The 24504-nt window shown below is 39.4% G+C and overlaps 1 protein-coding gene across 1 annotated transcript in view; it reads right to left on the bottom strand.

Annotated features, from left to right (window-relative positions):
- Positions 1-4510: 4510 nt before the first annotated feature.
- The window catches only part of LOC145985797 (uncharacterized), a 59316-nt gene continuing 39322 nt past the window's right edge, over positions 4511-24504 (bottom strand). The window contains exons 8-9 of the mRNA XM_083119881.1: positions 5458-5598; positions 4511-4711 (exon numbers count right to left, since the gene is read on the bottom strand). Of these exons, the coding sequence (XP_082976007.1) occupies positions 5497-5598 (102 nt within the window). The 3' untranslated portion in view covers positions 4511-4711; positions 5458-5496. The remainder of the gene's footprint in view (positions 4712-5457; positions 5599-24504) is intronic.

Raw genomic sequence — 24504 nt, 5'->3', positions numbered from 1 at the left:
AGGCGGTCAGGGGCGTGATGCTGATCACATCACCCCCACTCACGACCGGATCAAGAAAGTGTGGGGTGTTACCCCCCACACCCCCTATACGCCTTCATGGCGTGGTGCTATGCACAGGGGAGCACTTTACTTTTTTTTTTTTTTTTTTTTTTTGCAACTTGAATTTAACCCATGTGCCAGGTTTCCCTTACTTGAGTGAGAGATCTACTTTGGTCTGTTTAGACTTTTTCCCTCTCAAGAAAAAGGGTTTTCAGTTGTGTGAGCTCTCAGTGATTTTTACTTTTTTAAGTGATTTCTGAAGTGTCATATTCGTGCATTACACTCGCGTGTGTAGTGATCGCAATGGATCATAGTAAAAAGGGTAACTGTAACGTTCACAGTATAATATTAATATTAATAATTACATATAATTATCATTATATATACAAAATATGTAACACCTTCATTGTGAAGGAAGGTCATCATTTCCCGGCGACATGAGCTAGCGCTGTATCGGCAACACTGTGCGGTTTCTCCATAAGCGCCGTTGTGTCTTCTGAACGTGAAAACGACTCTAGAAGCTGTAGTTTTCGTCACGATTAGCCTCTGTGCATGTGGTGGACCTTAATACAAATCCAATCAGATATTCATTGCAATATGGTGCGAATATCAGCATGGTTGGCCAATTTTATTGCTTGCAGTCCTAGTTCTACATGTACCGTCATAGTGGCCAATTACGATTTTGTGAAAGAGAATCAATCTTTGAAGCACATCTAACACTTTTGACCCAATTCTAATAAGCCTTTATGTTCGTATATTACAGCTGCTCATAAAAATAGGCATATCTTATAGTAGTTTCTTGTTGTGATTAATTTCCTCATTTCACCCTGCCACCTAGTAGAGAAATTTGGAACTACTATGACCATTGCAAACAAAACTCGAGGATATGGTTGAAAGTATTTACATAGAACTTTAATTGTTGATAAAGTTTCATCGCTCCTGGAACGGTTTCTTATCATTCAAACCATTTTGAAGCACGCTGTATATATGACTTACTTCACGTTTTCTGTTAACAGATTGACTTATCTCGAACTGGTTTGTGTTTCTAAGTCTTTATTTTTACAAAGTGACTTACACCACTTTAACTTTAACCCGTCCATATATATATAATATGTATGTATGTAGGAAAATAGATTGTAAAAATTGAAATAAGTTCCGACGTTCCTACCTGGCCATGACTGTTGTGAATGTCCTTTCATTGAAGTGGAAATTGTTACGTTGGGGGATGTTCTCTAGAGACTTTAAGGACAGCTAGGGGATGCTTATGTTGTTAACATTAGTGTTGCTCACGAGAAGAGACATTTCCCGTTTCATCTCATAATAGGAGACGGGACAAGCGAATGTTTTCGAAATTACACAGGACAGACCAAAAGTTTCATCTCGTATCGTGGGCAGGTTGGGTGATACTTAGATTGTGTTGGTTGGTGGAGGGGGGAGGGGGTTCTCCTGCACCCCGACTTCGAATACTGCTTGTAGTCATTCATCTTCATTGTCGCGATTAGCCAAAAGCGGGAAGAAATGTGACATTAGAGTAGAATTGATTGATTTAGTGTTTTAAGTCCACTTTATGCACAGTAAGGCTAATCGGGACTGGACCTACAGTTTAAAGTGGGATCCGAACCACTATGTGCCCTACTGAGTATCGAACCCGGGACCCCTTGATTACAAGGCAACGATGCTACCACTGCGCCATCGGGAAGGCCCTTCATTAGAGTAGAACATACATACTAAATTAACCATGCGTTCTCATCGTTGAGGTTAATCAAAGTGATGGAAAAGTGACATTAAAGTAGGATAAATATATAAATTTGCAATATACAAAGGGCAGTAAAAAAGTTTTGCACAATCCACTGTAACTTTTTTATTATTTACACTAGGTCAATGAGGTTTCATGTGAACATACTTTGGTCCTTTGAGTACGTAACGATGTCACTCAATGTAGCTCCCGTTTGCTGAGACACATCTGCGCCAGCAGTGGCGTGCCCAAGGGGGGGTTGGTGGGGGTTATAACCCCCCCTCCTTTGGCCCAGTATTCCTAAAAAAAAAGAACGTCAAATGTAGGAAAGCTGGCAAAATAGGGACGACTACCAAAAAAGAGTGTACATAACCCCTCCCTTTCGAAAATCCTGGGCACCCCACTGTGCGCCAGTGTCCTTTCCAAAGAAGACACTTTGGTAAAACTCAAGGGGCTGACTTGCACACCATTGTTCCACACAGGCGATGAGGTCAAATGTCTTCCCACGCAGGTGAGCCTTCAGACGACCAAATAAAAAAAATTAATAAGGGGCCAAGTCTAGACTGTAGGGGGTTGAGGGACCACTTCCCATCCCATCATTCTGATTTTCTACAGCGTCATCGTGGCTGGGTGAGGCCTCGCATTATCGTGGTGCTTTTTGATGTCCTTATCCTGGAGCTCCGGTCTCTTGGTCCTGAGTTCACATCTCAGTTTGTTCAATGACAAGCAATACTACTCCTTGGCTCACGTTCCATGTTGATCCCAAGAAAAGGTTTCCATTATTTTTTCAGCTGATCTGGTGAGTCTGGGTTCTTTCTTCCAGTGAGAACCATGATGACGTCATCCCATCGACTGAGTCTTGCTCTCTGGATCCATATGGAATAACCATGTTTCATCCAAAGACTGATCGCCATACACAGGAAGCAGCTTTCTTCGAATTGTTGTGACTGAGTCATCTCCGGTCTTGTAAAGGAATTCTGTATCACGGACCGTTGTCTACTTCATTGTCCATTGTGCTTGCCGGTAATTACAGAAACGAAATTTGTATAATCAACTTTTACATAAAGGACCAATGTATGTTCACATGATACATCCTTGCCCTAGTGTAAATAATAAAAAAGTTACAGTGGATTGTGCAAAACTTTTTGATTGCCCTTTGTATATATCTATTAACTGAAGAAAACTGTCATTTACTGCAGGAAATTTAAAAACTTCGCGTATCTTTTTATACCATATCACCTCTTATATTGCAGAAATTGGCTTGTAAACCAGACTGTTCTAAACATATTGTTAGTTTAAAATTTGCGAAGAAAATATTATGACGAAAATAATTGTAATTCCAGAAAAGGCATTCTTGTTACAATAGGTTCTTGCCAGTCAGAACCAACCTATGTATTGGCAATGATCAAGGCTGTTCATGTGTTCAGCCATTGACTGTTACCAGATTTGCTTTGTCAGCCTAGTGGGAGAACCCTCTACTGAGTGGCTGAATTATAGTAGAAAATACTACTATAGCCTACTGTTAGGGCATAATTCATCTCCAAGATATGGAGCACACATTTTTGCTCTGGAAGTTATAATATACTTGTTTTACACAGTAGCGTATGCAGGATTTGATCGGGGGGGGGGGTTATTTCTAAAACTTTCTCCAAATTCACATTACCATTATTTTATTATACTTTAATTAATAATAATACTTATGATTAATTAATTGATTGAATTACTAATAATAATACTACTAATACCACTACTACTATTAAGTAGTAGAAATCTTTCTAGTCATTCGATTTTTATCAAATTCTGGGAGCATTTTTTTGTTTCTTTGTTACGAAATAATTGTCTGGTCAACGAGGTGAGACATTTTAAGTGAAGAAAATCCATAAAAACAAGAAAATATATTAAAATAAATTGAAATAATCAAAGTATGGAACTCATCCAAGGAGCTGTGGTGGCCTGGGCGGTAGAGCGTCTGACAACCATGCAGGAGATCCAGGTTTGATTCCTGGAATTGGTTGGAATTTTTCCAGCTTCTTCCCCACATAAATGTCCCCGATAATTCACATCTGGATTGTCTTGCTGTTCTTACCAACAAAACGTTTTACAATAGTTAGTTTGCAAGGAGTGAATGCCACAAAGAACTGAAGTGACGTGAAAGTGAGCAAGACCACACAGATCAGAAGTTTGCACATTGGACTGTACAGCTATCAGTGACACGAGACATTTTGCTTTGTTTAGAGCTTTCAAAAATCACCATGGAATTGGAGGAAGGGAAATCGACAGAAAGTAAGTTTCAAACACGTTCGTCATTGAATTGTTTCGTAACCAAACAAAGCAAATGCTTCTGTGCGACATAAAAATCGTGTAAAACCTTTAAAAATATATATAAAAACCTAAAAAAAGGCTTGTTTATGTGCATAAACCTAAAATAGGTTCTAACATGCAAAATAGTTTTTTTAGGCACTATAAAACTTCATCAGTTGTTACGTTTTTTAACAGATAGCACAATAGCACAATACTATGATGCCAGGGGTCTCAGGTTTCAATCCCAGCCTGGGCATGGGTATTCTTTGTGAGTGTCTGTTCATCAATTTCATCACATCATTGCTCATCATCATCTTCACAATTACCAAAAGTGAAGTAAAACAAATAAATCAATCAATCAAACCAAATCTCTGAGTGCTCCTTAGGAGTAGTAAAGCAATTGAAAAAACACATTTTTTGTACTTACAATATATTACTATATTTATATAAGGATTTACATTTCACCAATGTAACATTTCATAAATCAACATTAGGTAAATTTTATTTTCCTTAAATACAGAAAATTTTTCAACACAAATTGTGCAAACTTATTAAGATTTAATTGAACTTTCTGGCATGCTGCTAGATGAATAAAATGATACTAAATCAAGTCGTTGTCCTGTTCTTGTGGTGCTTCTATGAAAAGTGATAATAAAATGCACATTAAATTAAAATCATTAGAATAAATAAAAAGTCTAAATAAATTTTTGCTTATTTCTTCAATTTGAAAACTAAAATTCGTTGTTACAAAACAATGACCAATTTCGGTTTATAAATGCAATGGTAGTGTCTTCTGTTGTTCAATATTGAGTTTTACCTGCAATGACATTTCTTCCTATTATGCAACAAACAGGAAACAATAGGACAAAAATAAATCTGGTCTTATGTAATTCATTGCTTGAAGCACAGTTTTTTATGTAATCAATGTCCATACGGCCACATCTTCATATGATGCAAATACAATTTTAAAAACTTCATCGTAGAAATTACTGATTCTGTGCTAGTTACGTTTTCTTGATAAAGACAGTAAGATGATATGAATCACTTGAAACAATATAGATTGCCAACATTCTTAGGAATCACATACATATGAAATACACCATTCACAGTTAAAATCAACCTATTCACTTGTTATCCAAAAGTCTTGATACAGAAAATGTTTGTATTTGAAATCTTCAATCATACAGTCTCATGCAAATGAATTGGAACAAGACTATAACATACACATGTTATATATTTTTTGCACTTATGCACTTATTCATCAATTACATCAATTCTTATTTTTTTTCATAAAAATGATGTTGATCAGTACAATATGATGATCTAGAAGCTACTTGCACCAATATTTTCACTATAGCTTAGGAGCAATATTCAATACTTACTCATGGTATTCTATGCAGGTCCCACTTCCAATTTGGTATTTATTCAACATCTGTTGTTAGTGTTGTGTCATAAATAACACACTTTGGTACCTTCACTAGTTTTGCTACAACTATCTTATATTTTCTGCAATCTTTCAGTGCCTGAAATGATACAAAGTTGTTTTCTTTAAGACATCACTTTGAAAGTTTTGGTAATGTTTAAGTTTACTTAATGCACAGATAGGCTAATTGGAACTGGACCTGTAGTTTCAAGTGGGATCAGAACAGCTGCAATTGGCTCCTTCACGAACCCAAGGACTATTGATTACAAGACATATTGCAAATACATGTGCCTTTTTAAAAGTAAGAGTTTTGTTTTGTGTGGTATAATCTGCAGTATTGCCTTACATGCACTATCTTTGGGCTTTTTGTTGCAATTATCTTCTCTATGCTTCTATGCATATAACAATGCCACCAACATGTATGATTATATCCCTCTCATCTTCCATGTTTTATAGTTTGGCCTGGCAAGGCTAAAGGCCATGTTACATATTTTGGTCTCAATAGAGAACCTTATGGGTCAGAATTTTTGATCTGCTATCTAGTGGATTTGTACTATTCTGTTTTCAGAATAGTTGTTCAGTTTTTTGTATACACCACTGGCAGCCATTCTCCAAGATTACTCAAAAAAGGTAGTACAGTCATGTTCAAAAAATCTGTCGCATGGATTTTTTCTAAGTCCAACGTCTTACGAAATTATGTTGGTAGCTCTGAAACAAGAAGTGTTGTGAAATATACGATGATCCAATCAGAGTGAAGTTCGATTCTGAGGAGCAGGAGGCGTGACTCACGGTCTTGTCCACAAGAAGTTCAACCAATGCAGCATTTCCAAATATAAGATAACGTCCCCATTGGTTAAATATTGTTTCAATAATGCGAATCGGCAGAAAGATTGCGCAAAAGTTTACTTTGTCGTTTTAATGCTTTTAATCGTTTCAAATTAGTATTGAATTATCCCAATTATAGTTCATGAGCTTAATATAATGTATTCATGCATGTGTTTGACAATCATATATCACTCATTAGAACAATTTTCACATTGTTTTCACTACGTGAGATGGCATTTCATTTACATTTACGATAAAATAGTGGTTTGGGTGTAATAACACTTTTCATTAATTAATTTAGAGATGCATTTTTATTTGTTGAGTTAATGATTAGGTTAATTCGTTATTTCTCGCGAAAAGAGGGAACCACAGCTGAAAGAAAATACACAACTTGTATTATTGAGGTCAAGAGTTCGTTTTAACATCACTTTTTGCACACATAGGCTAATCACGACTCGGGATACATTTAAATTGGAATCTGAAACATTATGCGACCTGACTGGAACTCGGAAAAGGACACACCGATTACAAGACGTCGATACATTACCACTTGGTCTGGCGAACGCCAATAATAATGAGGGGTTGTGGGAGTGGGAGAGGGGTGACGGAAAGTAGAAAATAAATAGTATTTTTGGGGGTATTTAATGTTATATTTATACACATACAAACCTAAGAAAATATTTATTTTGATACATGTGTGTGGGGGTGGGGAAGGGGGGAAAAGACAGGGACAGAAAGATATTGGGAGAGATGGGACGAAGAGGTGATTGTGGAAAATGTTTTATTTGACGTTCAGTAATAAAAACAATCAAATCAATGATGATTATCTTATAAATACCATATTTAATGTAAATTTGTTTTAAAAATGGGGGCAGGGAGCTGTTTGTTTTACGTTCAGTGCAGGATAACAAGTGGAGACACATAGTGGTTCGTATCTCACTTTAAACTGTAGGTCCAGGCCCCATTAGCCTATCTGTGTATAACGTGGATTTAGAATTCAGTAGAAAATAGCGTCGATCTATTTTGGATTTTAGATGCGTTGAGACCACTAAAATTTCCAATTCTTATAATAAGAAACCTGTCCTTATATTACCATTTTGAAAGAGAGAGAGTTAATTGTATAATCTTTCGTTGTTAGTTTCAAAGAAGACTAATTCAAATAGTAACAATGGGAACGAATAAAGCTTACGAAAAGTTTTTGCCACCGTGCGGATTTGAACCTACGACCATTAGAGTGACAACCCAGTGCAATAACCACTACCCCACGAGTTCGTTCCTTCTTACGGCATGATTATGAGTTAAGACCAATTCGTTCAATATGCATTAGAAATATAATCCCCACCCGCCTCTTTATAAACAACACACCCAAACGCTCCTTTGTAGCAAATGAAATCAAGGTGGTATGAATGTCACAAAACATTTAAGCAAAATCTACTATATTTACGACGCAATCGTTTTACATGGAGAGGCTACAGCTTCGAGAATTGGGGTTGTGGTTTGACTGTAATTGTAGGATACCCCATATCAATAAGCCAAGGCTCTAGTGTGCACTAGATTGGTTCATTTGTAGTGACGTGCTCAGGAATTTGTAAAGAGGTATGTGAATATAAAAATGTGTTAATGCTAATTTTTTAAACAGTGAACTCATAATTTAATATCTCTCTGTCCATCTCATTATCCTACTTAGGAACTAATTAGTATTGCAGGAGTCATACTGAAAAGAAATCTCACGTGACAATGACGAGAAATTAGATTTACGGAAGGAACAGTTTTCATATTTTAAAACCTCGAAGGGCCATGGGCTATCTCCCGACTGTCAGTCTCCCTTCCACAATCCTACCTAGAGTTATCTTCAACTGGCAACTAGGTGACGTTGGTCAGCACGTCGAACTCTCAGCCGTTATAGAAGATATCTGAAACCAGGTTACACCAGTCACTCGTAGCTCCCCAATTTCCTCACGATGGTGGGTTGCCACTGGTCCTATACAGATAACAGGCCGAGAACCCAGGACGACTCGAATCCATGCCGTCCCGCTGCAATCGAAATCCAAAGCACAGTCTTAGACCGCACCGTTACAGAGGAGGAGAGTTTTCATATTTTGTTTCTTATAAATGTCGACAATACGTTAAATATATTACGCACCAAAAATTAGTGTAAAAAAATAGCCGGTTCTATAAGAGATTCGAACCTTCGATCTTCACTCAACTAGGCCGCTATTTTTAACAATATCCCATTTTCTCACTCAAGAACCTTCGTTGAACGTTGTCTTAAGAGTCATTAGCAACCTTGTAAACCTTATTAACCTATCTGCTGTCTATCACAAATGTATTTTACAACCTGGAGTAGATTTTGATGTCTGCAATTTAGAACTTGACTTTCGTGGTAAGCAGTGGCGAAACGTAGAGTTCCTAGCAGGGTAGGCACAGAAGTGCGATAATTTCCATGTTGCTTAAATCTGTAAAAAGAAAGGCAGGGGGGGGGGGGGCTATGTCATGGAGAGTGGTTCAATGTCTCTCCAGACCGCTTCTTTACTTGCCAGTGGCGTGGCTGTCACTCTTTTCAACAGTGTTGTTACCGGCCATCAGTACGATAATTATGTCTTAGACGTTCTCCTCCCACCCACCAGATGTCATCGATCTAGATTTTTGTTCACTTCTGTTTTTTATTTGTTTGTATTTTTTCAACCCCTGATTTATGCACACACCTCCAGAAAGAACTACCAATCATGAGACATCGCGAAAATCCAACGAATAGTGCTCGAGCCCTGTTGTCAATTCTTCATCACTTTTTTCTAAATTTATTTATTTATTTTGCAATTGAGGTGAAAAGGGCTAGAAGAACCCCATAATTTTCGGGTCAGTCTGACGTTTGTGCCGTGAGCAGACGACAGAATTCCGCACTTTCAGCGACTGTCAGTTTAGTATGTTCTATTGCTGCCAACTTACTTTTTTTTGCAAAACTTCCTCGCACCGAGGAAAACACTATTGTTATCTGTTGTCTAACTAAAGGAATGGTTGTAGTTAATTCCAGTCTTGGCGTTCTAGATAAATGAATTTCTGACACCTGTATGGGCAAGTAAACAAAATTTAAATTTTGAATATTTTCGTCTCATTTGTTCTGCTCTATGATAATCGTGACGATGTGAATGTATGGAGAATGAATTAAAGATGATCAGGAAACATTGACATGACCACAATTAGGTCACCTGACTTCGTAACGTGTTAGGATGACGACTACGGGGCTTTCAAGAAAAAACATAAGCAAAGGTGACCTCTCTCATTCAGTGTGTATACTTCGCATCCTCGTTTGTTCTACCCCTTGTGTTAGCAGACACCTTTACGTGATAATAGAACATAGGATCTTTGTTTGGGACCCGGCAACACCACAGGTTACTATGTAACATATAAACAGGTTATAATAAATGTAGTTGCTTGAGAGAATAGAATCCCAATTTTTAGGCGCAATGTAGCTCTTTTCTGCCAATCCAATGTGACAACACTGGCCTGTTCCGCCAGACCTGAAACAGACATGGCCCGCCCAATAACCCCATAACACTCTTTGTCCTAAACCCCCCAAAAAAAGTCTTCCCTTGCATTGTACTCTAATTCCCCGCCCTCTTCTCTTGTTATCCCTTCAGGGTAACGAAACTGCCTACCTCTTCGCTTGTGTCGGCTGCATAAAAAAATGTCTGCTTGTAATATATATTCGACGACAGTGTTAACGCATTAAATAACGTTTCAACAACTTTTAATATATATTTTTTTTTAATATTTTGCTGTCACTTGCCACTGCTACTTGCAAAGGAAAATATAGTTGAAAACATTTTAGAAATGATTGTTATAAGAAGGAAACGTGAAAGACCAAAAGTGGGTCCTACCTTACCGATGATTACATCTTCACTCAATTAAGAACTCGATTGTTCTTGCATTTCAGTCCGGCACTTCTTGCATAAATTTGATCGCTGCACAAGACACGAATCACAAACAAAGCTCTACCATCACGAAACTCGCGCTCCGAGCCACGCTCCCTTGTAGCGTCCTGAGCAGGAGGCAAGTTTTCACAGAGAGGGAACGAGCGGGGAAATCCCCGTTCACGATAAAAGTAAATTATTCTATTTCCAGTGAAAGTAAAACTACTTTGTAAATATAAGCCGTAACTATCATTTTAATTTACGTAATTTGGTTTGAAGACTTACTTTACAAATATAAGTTCTTTAGACTTTCTGTTTACACTACGGTGTTGGGTGAATCGACAAGACCATGAGCACTCTGACCAGAAAACGAAGTCAGAACTACAGTACTCCGTAATTTTCAATTTCACTTACACTTGTCGATGAAAGGAAGGAAAACCTAAGTTTCGTACAAAATATGGAGAATGTACAATGAAATAGAAGTCTCTCTGCACGAACACAGGCTAATGTTTATAAAAAATGCTGGTACACCACAAATTTCCAACCCTGGCGGAAATGCAGTGTTGCTGATATTCTGTTCGTCCTAGTGGGCAACACCGCGAGGCCGGCCTCAGGAGCACGTTATAAGCATACGTAACATTACTCGTAAGATTAGACTTCCCGCAAATAAGACCGTAGGACGGAATGTGAAGAGAAGAGGCCCCAGCAAATGTGCCTCACTCCGTGGAAAGTTCGTATACTGGACAGGGTTAGAATTTTCTTGTAATTATCATAAATGAAAATTCCAAACTTTTCCATTGCATTACATGTGTTTTGACGAAATAAGTAAATACACCTTTAAAAGAGCAATGGCGTGGGTAGGCCCGGCCTCCTGGCCTCATAGGACGCTTCGCCACCAGTGGCAAATAATTCTCTACCGTCTACTATAATAAATAAATCAAAGTCTACATATCTCATATTTTGTAAATGCGAAATGTCATTGTTAAATGTTAGAAACTATTTCTTATTCCACCGTTAGTTCCAGATTTAGCCACAGCATTCTGGAAACCAGCGTGAAACGTGTTTCCCACACTTCCAAGGTCAGGTGAACCCTTATCAGTTGTATTGGATGCCTGTGAACATGTTACTTCATACGTCATGGTACTGTGGTGGATTTCTTCCCCTTCCCCTTTTACCTTGAAATCCCCGACTGGGCACGACGAATCAATCACAGAAAAGCAGACTGTCTAGTAAATCGCATGCCATGTATTATTTTGAGCTCGGTTTTGGAAAGTGAAATAAAAAAACGTATGTAACATTAATTCATAATGGTTGACTTCTTTGGGTATTATTTCATGACTCTTTTCTACTTACTCCAATGAAACTTTTGTCTACTGTTTTCAGTAGATCAATAGGTGTTTTGAAACATCTATGTTAAGATTTTTTAAATTTGATTTACAATTTGTGTGCCTGAAAACTTAGGGTATTTTACACCCGTCACGCTATACGGGGTCCAGCCCCTTATCATGACAAAAATAAAAGCGTGTCTGAAAACTAAAATATCCTTACCTGGGTTAAAAGCTGAGCCTGTAAAGCGACAGACAGTCAGCACAAACAAGGACAACACACACGCAGTCCTACAAAGATTATACTAACAGTAGGTCCAGTCACCAGAGCCTCGTTAGTCTGAAAATGCAGTTCAGGGTGTACTACTTGGAAGTTAGGTTGGTTTAATTTTTAAATAGATATAAAAACAAATTGTTAGTGAGGAGGAATAAAAAGTTATATTTACAGCTAACATGCTGAACTAAACACACTACAAGGGTGTAAGGGATGACCTTCCACGAAGTATGTACACCCAATTGTTGCTTCCACGTAGTACACCCTGGAGTTCAGTTTGCAGACAAACGAGGTTCTGGCCACTGGCCCCATGGCCAGTATAATTTTCTGTGTTGTCCTGTATTTGGTCCTTGTGGGTGCTGAGTGCCTCTTTACAGCCTCAGCTTTTAACCGAATTCAGAATATTTTAATATTTTAGTTACAACACGACGTTACAGTTATGTTATTTTAGTTCTGATAAGGGGCTGGACCCCGTATAAAGTGACAGGTGCAAAAAAGCCTAAGTGCTGACGCACCCAAAATTTTGAATTCAAATTGAAATTCAAACACACTACATGCAATATTACATGTAGTACTGAAGAGAATATTTCACTTGTAGTTCCTCAACTGTAATTACACATTAGGCCTACTGAAAGTGTTCAGTAGGAAATCATTGATTTTGAGTAGATTTCTGAGAGACACAGTAGAGTACTACAATTGATAGTAGGTAGAAAGGGGCGGAGCTGGATCTAGCTGTTCTCTTTTAACAACATAAAAATGGCGAGGTTGGCAACACTGCAACACTATGTTTTTTCCCACTTTCGAGAAGAGGCTAACTTAACCTATGGTATTTCCCTGTAAGGCACCAACTTTTGGGCCCTCAGCGTAATCTGCTACGACAAAAAAAATTCCCTCGCCCCAAGTATGAGTCCACCTCGCCCCAAGTATGAGGCCACCTCGCCCCAAGTATGAGCTCACCTCACTCTCGAGAAGGGCCTAACTTAACCTAATTTTTCTATGAATATGCTTAGAAAATGCTATAATATAGGTAAAAAATGCATGAAATTGGCTTATTTTGGACTCGCGCCCCAAGTATGAGTCCACCTCGCCCCAAGTATGAGTCCACCTCGCCCCAAGTATGAGGCCACCTCGCCCCAAGTATGAGCTCACCTCACTCTCGAGAAGGGCCTAACTTAACCTAATTTTTCTATGAATATGCTTAGAAAATGCTATAATATAGGTAAAAAATACATGAAATTGACTTATTTTGGACTCGCGCCCCAAATATAAGGCCACCTCGCCCCAAGTATGAGGCGAGAAAAAATTTCTTCACTCCCAAGTACGGGGTGCTTTTTTTTTGCTCTCCTCTTAAAAATACAAGTTACTCTCTTGAAGGACCTAACTTAACTTATACCTGTGGCCCTACAAGTACGAGGGCTCTTTGCCCTCCTGCCCCTACCCCATATTTACAAATTACTCTCGGGGAGAACCTAACTTAACCTATATTTCACCCCCCTCTCCCCTGTGCAGTATAGCCTAGTATAGCAATATTTGCTCATAATCTATTGCATTGGGAGGAGGCGTATATAGGCTCTTGCACCTCTGAAAAGATTCACGAGAACCAAAAAGTAATTTTATATATGCCTGGTATATAAAATAACCATGCCTATGAACTTTTTTGGCTAAACTCGACGGTTTGCTTATTATTCATCTCTAGCAATGGCACGGTGGTGAAGTGTTGATACCCCCCTCTCTCTCTTCTTGTAATTTTGCGAGTGCCTCTGTTTGTAGTAATAAACCAATCTTATACAGTTGCCAATGTTGCTATCAACATATTTATTTCTATGTAAATGTCGATATTCGAAAAATATATGTAAGAGTTATTAACTGTATATATGCGCATTGTAGTGTAGGGATTAGTTTTGGTACCAAAAAGCAAGTGTGCGACGTTTGTTACTGGGTGAAGAAGGAAAATTCTGAAAATTATGCATTCTTCATAATGTTGCAATATTGTTGGATATGTATCGACCCTGGGAAGTTCCAAAGTTCTCTATAGAAAGTAAAAAAAAAAAAAAATAGTTGGAAACTGGCATTGTGAGTTCCCAGCTAGTGTGACAAAGCTTTGAATGCTGTGACCCTGGAAAAATCTGGAGTTCTACCTCGATAGCGGCGCTACTATTGTTACACTACCATTCGCTTGTGTTGTGAGGGGAGACACAAATAAGCAGGATGCTCTTTGAATTTTCCAGCTTTTAACTTGTTGCGGGAAATTGCAAAGTGCCGTGTAGTTCGAACAAATGCATGACACCAGAATTTTTTCAGTACCTCCGGTTTTGGGAACAATAAGCTCGGAATTTCAAAGTGTTGTGTAATTCAGTATGTTCGAAAATTGTGGTGTTCGGTTTACTGCTCTCTAAACAGTTGCGTGTCAACTTTGCCAACTGTTGGGAGATAGTGACGTCATTTGACAGCATGGTAGGAATGATGTGATGTGCGTTCAAAATAAAATGGCTAAGAAGCGAGAGGGACTATTTTCTGTGGCGAATTGTTGTGAATTTCTATTGGTTCACGTATGTTTTAGCGACGCGATACTTTTTTATCCTAGCGCTGGGAATATAACTAATTGTCCTACGTGGTAGAGTTCAGTTTTGCATCAGTTTTTAAAGTGAAATAGTACTAGCAAGATTTTTTAGTGGGTGAGTAATACTGTTTCATATAGTCTGAATGATGTGGCTTTGATTTATGAATTTAGTGGAGCTTCTGTGAGAGAGGTACAAACTTCTTGAAATAAACCTAGCAGTTCTTGTATATTGTGGATATGTTTCGCATCTCTTTTTTTTTTTTTTTTCGTTTTTATATTTGGAACATGCTGGAAACGTAAATGTTACTAGCTTGAACAATATGTTCCTTGCAAATTTACAAAATCTAGTTTTGTTATTGTTTTCCGTATGAGGGTTGCTGGACTATTTTTTTTTTTCTTCTGAGGACCTCTTCATGGTGCAGTAGTAGTGTTATCACCTTGTAATTAAGGGGTCCCGGGGGTTCGATTCCCGGTGGAGGTATAAGTGGTTTGGATCTTATTTTAAAGTGTAGGTCCAGTCCCGATTAGTCTTACTGTGCATAAAGTGGACTTAAAACCCGAACTCAAACTTAACTTTTTTTTTTTTTTCAGTGTGTCGTTGTTGCTAGGAAATATGTACGCGGTGCATATTAAAGTGCAGTTTTTTTTTTTATTATTTTATTTTAAACTGTATGTCCAAATCAATCATGGCTATGGTTATTACGATGATGTGGTTTTTTTATATATATTTATAATCCGAGTGCTACATAAACAAAATAGCCAACTTGCAACAATAAGTGTGCTAAATATAAGCGAGCTATATATAGATTTTGAAATGGTGAAAAAAGTTAAATGTAATTTATTGGTTATGTTGCCGAACTGAAATATACATATGAGTAAAGGTTACCCCTGTGCTTAACACCACGCCATGAAGGTGAAAGTGGCCCTCATCAACACACCATCTGCCAAAAATGCATTAAGCCTGTAGCAAAAACAGACCTAATTTTTCTGAGTATATGTTGGAAGAAATTTTTATTATTATTTTGGAGAACTCATACGATGTGTGAAGCTTTTTCTTTTGCAACAATCAAAATTGATGTATTTTTATCAAATTTTCCCCCTAATATTTTCTGTTTGATATTATTTTTTCCTGGTTTGAAATATAAAATACCCGATAGATGCTTCTTGCATCTTCTAGATTTACTATTTATATAAAACCCACCCTTATTATATAATTATACAGAAACATAAAATGGAAATTTTTGATTACTCCCCCTTTTTTTTAGGATTGCTATGTGAAAAATTGTATATAAATAAACAAGGATACAATGGCCCCCAAAATTGCGTGCTCGACATGTGGAAAAATAATTTCAAAATCAAATATATCCTACCATCGGAAAAGATGCAACCCAAGTAAGGAGAAGCGGACCACTACAGAGGCTACAATGGAGTGCAAGAACTGTAATATGGCTATTACAAAATCGCATATGGCAAGGCATCATAAAATATGTGGGGGGGGATCAAGCCAGTGGCAACTGGGGAGAAAGCGTAAACTGGAAGCCCCCCAACCACATAGTCCGAACAAAAAGCCAAGGAGTGAGACACGAATCACTCTAGAGAGGGGTTTTGATATTTCGTACGATGCTGATGAAGGTTGTGATTTAAACACCTTCTTGAGAGAAATCAAAAAGGATGTCATCAATAAGGTGCGAGAATTTTTGTTGAGCTTCTCGATCAAACTGTCTTTAATATTCAGCGGTATTTACGAAACCTATAACAAAACCCATAACGAAATACATACTTTCCATCACTATTCTGGCCATCCGATCCCATTGCATGCTGCCGATGATGTAAACTTAAATACTGTCATCGAAAATTTGTATGAGGTGTTGCTGGCAAAACACGAAGCATTCGAAGGGAGGGGCTCAGGGTGGAAACTTTGTTTATTGCCCGAGTTCTCATCTTGTCACCTAGAAGTCAAGGTGGCCAAGTACAAGCCTCTTCGTGGAAATAGTTACGTCAAGCTACCCTTATGGATACAAAACAAAAAAGCAGTGATCAATATCAAAAATAATGATAATCAATGTTTTTTATGGTGTATTATTGCTGCTCACCATCTTCCAAACAATAACCGGAATAAATTATACAACTATAACAAACCGGAATACCTCAAAAAATTTGAACCAATGATGGCTGGCATTGAATACCCTGTTACTTTGGATAGCATCGATTGTTTTGAGAGGCAATGCAACTCGAAGATTGCTGTAAATGTTTTTACATATGATTCTCCAAATAACATATATACTCTTCGAGTTAGCAAAATAGTAGACAGGCAGAAGGTTATTCGCCTTTTATTAATTAAAAATAAAAATGTGTACCACTATTGCCTTATAAATGATTTACCAAAACTTGTTGCAAGGCAAATTACAAAGCATGAGGGCAAAATCCAAATATGCGATTGTTGTCTTGCAATATTTTATGGGAGACGACAGTCGCCTGATCTTGAGCTGCAAAAGCACATGGTGCGATGTGCCAAACATGCAGTTGCAACAATAAAAATGCCAAAGCATTTAGATGTAATGAAATTTTGGAAACTGAAAGCACTGTTGAAGCATCCTGTGGTGCTCTATGCAGATTTTGAAAGCCTGCTTAAATTACCAACATCTACTAAAGCAGGTCCCAAGTCTGTTCATATCAGCCACCACACTCCGTGTAGCTTTGCCCTGCTACCAGTTTATGCATACCCCCATAGTATGACCAACATGCCAAAGTTTAAGTTGTATTTTGGTGCGAGTGCCCCTAAAGTATTCATTGAAACTCTTATAGAGTTTACAAAACAACTTACCAAGCTTCTTGACCTTAAAGTACCAATGCCACCACCCACACCACAACAAGAGGAAGAACATAATCGTGCTACCATCTGCGAAATTTGTGAGTGTGCTTTCACTGAAAATAATTGGAAAGTTTACCATCATAATCATTGGAGTGGGGAGGTCGTCAGCGTCAGTGTTTGTAACAAATGCAACTTGCAGATCAAGGTTTTAAGTTTTGTACCAGTTTTGATACATAACTTAAAAGGTTACGATGCGCATTTGTTTGTAAAGGAACTTGGTTGTGATTCCGAACGCATTAATATCATCCCTCAAACAAAGGAAAAATACATTTCATTCAGCAAGTGGGTGAGAGTAGAGGGAAGAAAAAATCTGGTCGAGATTCGATTCCTGGACAGCTACCAGTTTTTACCATCGAGCTTAGCAGGATTAGCTGAACAGTTGACCGAGAATGAGCTCGTAGAAACCAAACGCTTGTTTGAAAATAAGCATCTCAACCTCCTGAAACAAAAATCCATATACCCATACGAGTATATGGATAATTTTGGAAAGTTTAACGAGCTACAACTTCCGCCACGGGAAGTTTTTTGTAGTCGCCTAACAAATAGCACCTGCTCAGTAGACGACTACCAGCATGCAAAAAAAGTTTTCGAGGCTTTTGGATGCCGGAATATGCGAGATTACCATGATGTATATTTAAAACTCGACACAACCTTGTTGGCTGATGTCTTCGAGTCCCACAGACGCAGATGCATAAGTACACATGGGTTGGATCCTGCATATAGTTACACTACCCCCGGTTGGTCCTGGGAAGCAATGCTAAAAAGTACAAAAGTGAAGATTGGCCTCATCAGTAATATAGACCATCACCTTTTTATCGAGGATGCCATTCGAGGAGGCATTGTCCAAGCACCACTCAGATACATCAAGGCCAATAACAAGTACATGCCCAACTACAACCCCAACACCCCTTCAACATTCATATCCTACATTGATATGAACAATTTATATGGATGGGCCATGTCTCAATTCTTGCCTATTGGAGATTACATGTGGATGGAGGAAGACGAACTTGCGAATCGTGAATTTCTGAAATGGCCTGCTGATCATTCGTGTGGGTGTTTTCTTGAAGTTGATCTCGAGTATCCTCACCAACTTCACGACAAGCATCATGGTTTTGCTATGGCACCACAGATGGAAGTTCCTCCTGGTGGTAAAAATGACAAGAAGCTCATGTTAACATTTCACAACAAACAGAACTATGTGCTACATTATCGATTATTGCAATTTTATTTGCAACAAGGATTGATTTTGAAGCGAGTCCACAAGGCTTTGAAGTTTACACAGAAGAAGTGGTTGGAGCCTTACATCAGTGACAATACACAAAGCCGGGCACGAGCCACGTCAGCTGCTGATAAAGACCACTACAAGTTGCTAAATAACAGCATTTTTGGCAAAACAATGGAGCAGGTTCGAAATCGAATTAACTGCGATCTGGTATCTAATCCTCGGAAATGCGAGAAGTTAATCGCCGATCCTTTCTATAAAAATTTTACAAGATTTACTGATGACCTAATGTTAATCGAGAGGGGGAAGAAGCAAGTAACACTCGATAAGCCAATAGCTGTTGGAGCCACGGTCCTAGAACTGTCCAAACTTGCCATGTATTGCTTCCATTACGAAGTTATGCAACCTCATTTTCAAGATCGCATTCAAGTAGCATACATGGACACAGATAGCTTCGTTTATTGTATTAGGACCGAGGATCTGTTTGAAGATTACAGAATATTAGCTGAGCACTTTGACTTCTCCAACTACTCAGAAGATTCCCTCGAGAAGTACAAGCTGTCTGGCATCCAGAACGAGATGACAGTGGGGAAAATGAAAGATGAGGCCAGAGGAAGAATCATTGCAGAGTTTGTGGCCCTCAGAGCAAAAATGTACTGTATTAGATTTGTGGACGAGTCCAAGGAGATAAAAAAGGCAAAAGGAGTAGGACGAAGTGTTGTTTCACAGTTCGACATAGAGCTATACAAGAAATGTTTGTTTGAGAAGAAGCAGATCACAAGAAAAGAACATCGCATAGTTAGCCACCTCCATGAGGTGCATACGGATGCTATCGATAAGGTGGCACTTGATGCTGCGGACAACAAACTTTGTGTGCTTCCATGTAACGAGCACACTATGGAATGGGGTCATCATCAGCTTAATACATCTTCTCCAGCATGTTATGCGAACCATACCAAATCTTAAAAAAGTACATCAAATTATTAGGTTTTTATTGATGATTTTAATAAAAAAATCAACACATGTAACAAAAAATTGCAAATTTTCAACGGAACTAATTCCTCGCCGTGTCCTACGGGGCGAAAAGAGGGCATACGCAGAGCCAAAGGGGAAGTTCCTTTGTGCGCTCAAGTATGATTATTTCTAAATGCAACGATGTTTAATTTTATTAATATTTTCAGATTATTGTGAGGATTGTGGAAGCTGTATTGTTAGAAGATCAATAGCCATTTCTCACACACCCTGGAGGTTAATAGGAATCTAATATTTGGACCTACGGTCAGTATAATTTTTTTCTTGCACCTAAAACTGTTCAGTCACTCTTTCATTCTTGACATCATACACAAATGTTTTCTCTGCAATAAGAATGGCGCTGCACAAAGTATCTGCAGGCAAGGCGTCGTGGAACTCGCATACGATCTTTATGTTGGTACGATCGTTGACAACCACCTGCTTTCTCTTAGATGTGTTGATGACGAACATGGGTCTGCGAGCTATGAACTCGTTGGGATTGTAGTACACGTCCACATTGCCGGAGGTCACTCTTTTGTAAGCTGTGTACGCCTCGTAAAGTTTCAGGTAATCGTTGTTTGTAATGTTTAGGTTGTAGTTCTCGCGTGGGAAAACTTCATTCCTACCATTTTTGAGGTAAATATTCTTAATTTTGCAATTGTCAAACTGGCTAGAATCTTTCTCTTGGTTGTTGTCCTTCCCTGTCTGGAAGAGCACAACTGCAAACTCTGGCATATCGTACCGGATGCTGTTGAACTGCGTAGTAACATCAAATTCAAAATGGTTGCCAGAAGCAGGTTTCTGCACACACTGGTAGCCGTAAAACTGGATGGGCACTTGGGGGTTCTTCAAGATGTCGGCTTTGTACTTGAGACCGTAATTAGATTCGTATTCTACCACAGGCATGCGCAGCTCCATGGACTGGATGACGCACTTGGCAGCGTCGGGTAGTGTGTTGGCAAGTGCTGCACCGTCTGCACCCAAGGTGCTGTAACGCATCAGCACATCGTTGTCGTTGGCGCTTCTGCGAAAAGTGACGCGTAAACCACCCTTCCACATAATCTCCGTGTAGTCGGAGAAAAAGCCTGGAAGCAAGCGCATGGGAAACAGTACTGTGTGGCTTTGAGTTTTGATTTTTGTATCTGCTTCGAATCCCCCTGCCTGGTAGTATGCTGCATCCGTCTTGGAGAGCTTCAGTGTTCCCACAGCTGTAGAAGTAATCCCGGGGTAGTCAACCCTATCGATGACGGTGCCATGCTTTCTAACTTCCACTTGCGAGAACAGATGCGGCACAAAATTGTCCACAAGTCTTAAATTTGCATTGGCGTTAAATGCTTCGCCGTTGTCTCTCTTCACCACATCAAACTTGATATACAAATCAGCTCTGTGAGGGTGAATAAACCCATCCCCGACGTCCACATCGTATTCGATTTCCCTGTTCGGCTCGTTCAAATTGGCAAACGTGCGACGATTGGGTGGGAAGGACTGCAACTCGTAACTTTCGATTTGCTCCATGATTGTTATTTATTATACGTTAATCTCTACGACGGCGGTAGTAGTAGCTCCGGCAAAATTCACCACCTCATCTTTTTCGTTTGTCACTGCCAATTTTATGTTGTCTATGCGATTACGAGATATAGGGAAGTATATCGGTGGTGAGGGTGTGTAGATAATCGGTTCCATGAATTCAGAGTTTGGCTTGAACGTAGCGATGATACCTGTTTGCTTGTGGCTGCCTGGGATGCCATCCGAGGATTTGGTGATCATGCCTTCTGCCACATTGCAATGTATGTTCAGAGTCTCGATGGCTAGAAATTTAGGAATGTTGGCACCGATGTGCTTGATGCCAGGTTCGAGCTTTGTGTTGTTCTCGAATCCCAGAAGCTCTCCAACAGTGCCTAGGTCTACTGTTTCTGTAGCAGACACAATTTCAACTCTGTGAGTTACAGAATTTTGAGATAGCAGTATATTTCTTGGCAATTGGGCTTGCAAGGTAGACAGATTGTACTGTCCTGGCGTGATAACTATTTTTTCATTTCCAACAGTAATTTTGTTATTGTGCTCCGTGACATTGGGTATCAGGTACATGCTGTAGAATGCACGAAGAGCAATAGATTTAGGATAGATGATGTCGTCATGCAACGCGAGTTTCAAGACCGAAGTCTCGCTGGTGAGATGGAACACTCCCATGGTATTTTAGGTACCACAATGCTTTCTGAAAATGCTCCACTGAGGGGTTATTTATTTTAGACATGTATGCGAGAACGGAAAGGCATAGGTGGCCGCAGTTAACATCGGTGAAACCCTGGATGCGTTTGTCATTGTAGTAGAGGTTGGCAACACTGAGATACTTCACCAACCTGGCAGGCGGTGTGCCACCGAACGAATCGAAAACAAATGCATTGTTATCGTCAATTTTGAGGTAGCATATCCAATGTGTACCAGGATTTTTGTAACTGTCTAGGTTGACCACGCCATACTCCTTTTTCTTCACAGCAGAGGGTAGAGAATCGGACATGAAAACACCCCTGAAGTTTCTTATTCCCAACGGTTCGATCAGAGATTCAATATCGAAGTTGGACAGGGCTTCTTCTTTTTTTTATATTTCTTCAAAGCATCGAGGTTGTTTTTTCGCTTTTTGGTCACACCTTTCCCCTTCTTCTCCATAGCCAGGTTGTGACGTTTCTGTTCTTCCAGCTCGGCCTTGTTCTTCTTTGCATCGATGACGGTTTTGGCGATAGCGGCACTGCCTCCAGCCAAGCTGCCCACTGCACCCAAAGCTGCCAAGATGGCCGGAATGCTGAATATGAAACCTCCAATCTTCTGCTGCTTCCGCGAATGCTGCAACTTTTTCAATTGTGGAGTGCTGAGCAGCAATTTCATTCCGTGTCCTTTGGACAAGCATGAACGTTTCTTCTTGAGTTGTTTCTTGGTGAGTAACCCATCGAGGGCACCCAGCGTTTTCAGATTCGAATATGGTATCTGGTACACGACGCCCTTGGGCTTCATGATGTATTTTTTTTTTTTACGATATGTTATTTTATATATGTTCCGAGATTTTTTTGTTTCTCCCTTGTATAATTTTTTTACGGTATGTTATTTATATATACTTTGTAGCTATTAAACAAATTCGATTATGTGCTTTGTTTTCTTACCAAGAAGTTCTTTTGTCCCCTTGTACACGATTCGAGTTGTGTTCTCGATTAAAATGGATAGCTTCTCGTCGGATAACATGCTAGCGTATCGATCTGGTAAAAATAGACTGTATTGTCCGTTGAGCAACAGACGTACTTTAGGACCAAACTGGGTTGCAACAATTGAACCAGAAGTTATTGCATAAGGTTTGTCCACTTCCAATTCCTGAATTTTTATATATTCGACTGACAAATTTAGCATTTGTTTTAATGCCTGGACGTCACTAATTTTTTCACTCATATCGAAGAAATATTTTTTTTGGTCTCGTAGATTTTTTTACAGTGTGTTATTTATAGAAAAAAATTTCGGCATTGCCTAATGCGATCAAGTGATCGATGATCCTGCTGGTTTCAGCATTTGAAGCATACCAGTCGTCTGTATATCGTCTCCTCCCCTGTCTCCACTCGTGAAGTTCGTCCATCTTATCAGCCAATTTTTCATCAGCAGCCCGAAAAAAAAAAAGCATAGGGGGAAGAAGAAGATTTTACACCGCTTATTTTTCTCAGATGATCCAGAAGTAGCATTTCACAGGGCAAGCGAAATTGTGGTGTTATTTTAACTAAATCAATAAGCTTTTTAACATCCTCGTGACTATCGTCGAAAGTAAATGTAAATATTTTGTATAACACTTCTGTTGGTAAGTCTGTAGACATTTTTTTACTGTATGTTATTTAATTACAGCCCCCACCCCAATTTTCGTTTTGTATTCATGGCAATGGTCGTGCCCAATGCTGCAACCCGTTCACCCAGCGAGGCGTCTCTGCTGACGAGTCTCCCGAACGCGGCATGCTCCAATTTTCTATCAGCATCGTGACGCGCATCTAAATTCGTATATGTGTTGTAAGCAATATCGTGATCCTTGCATGCAGCATCCAGCAGATTTACCCCTTTGTCTCCTCTCTCCAGTCGCCGTTCCAGTTTGGTACCCGGTCCGCAGTATTGGTAACCTGGTAGGTGCATCTCGAAGGGTAGCTTGTTGATGATGTCGTTCACGAGACCTCGACCCTCGGCCACATTCCAGAATTTGGGAGGCAGGGTGTTGATGATTTTGATAAGGTAACCTATACCTTTGTTGTCGTTGACAATAAAGTTGCTAAGCTTGGTGCTAATCATGTCCATGATGCCCACCTTCTCGTTGTGGAAGTTGCGATTGCCTGCATTTTCTTCGCCTGCGATAACCAGCAATCGATCTACAAGCTTCCTTACGTCGTCTACCCAAACAAACTCTTTAGGTAGGGTATTGTAGAGTTTGACACCGCTGCCAGTCTTGAGCTGGTTCCATATTGGCTTGATGAGGTTCCTGTATTTTTCTCCACTGCTTGATTTTACGCGATTCTGTGTTGCATCGTTGTTTTGGTACAGGGCATCCGTCATGATTAAAATTTCTGTGTAACTTTGGTAATCCTCGTCTGTGTAATCTTTAGGTTGCTTTTTGGTGATAAGTTCCCACAGGCCCACAGTGCCAGGATACCTAGTCCAGCTGTTCTTCTCACCCAAATTAATTTTCACGTCGTCACCTTCGAACGTAACTTTTGACTTTCCAATTTTCCAAACCACACCCTCGTTAGGTTCCACAAAGGGGTACAATCCAAACACCTCGTCCTTTTCAAATTTCCCGGTGCTCAGGTAATCTCTCGCCAACGGACCTAATTCAACTACCTTGTCCGAAGAGGTACTGCCTAGAACCTGACGTCTCAGAGGTGCAGCTCCAAGTTCGAACGGGGTAGTGTGAATACTGGATATCGGTGTAGGCACAGCATAATTTCGAGCAGCAAGTGGCACGAGCTCGTTGATTAAATCTTTGTTTT

Source organism: Lepisma saccharinum, chromosome 3, assembly GCF_977018435.1.
Source record: "Lepisma saccharinum chromosome 3, izLepSacc3.1, whole genome shotgun sequence".
In the NCBI taxonomy this organism is placed as follows: domain Eukaryota; kingdom Metazoa; phylum Arthropoda; class Insecta; order Zygentoma; family Lepismatidae; genus Lepisma; species Lepisma saccharinum.
This window is presented reverse-complemented; position numbering and strand designations above follow the sequence as displayed.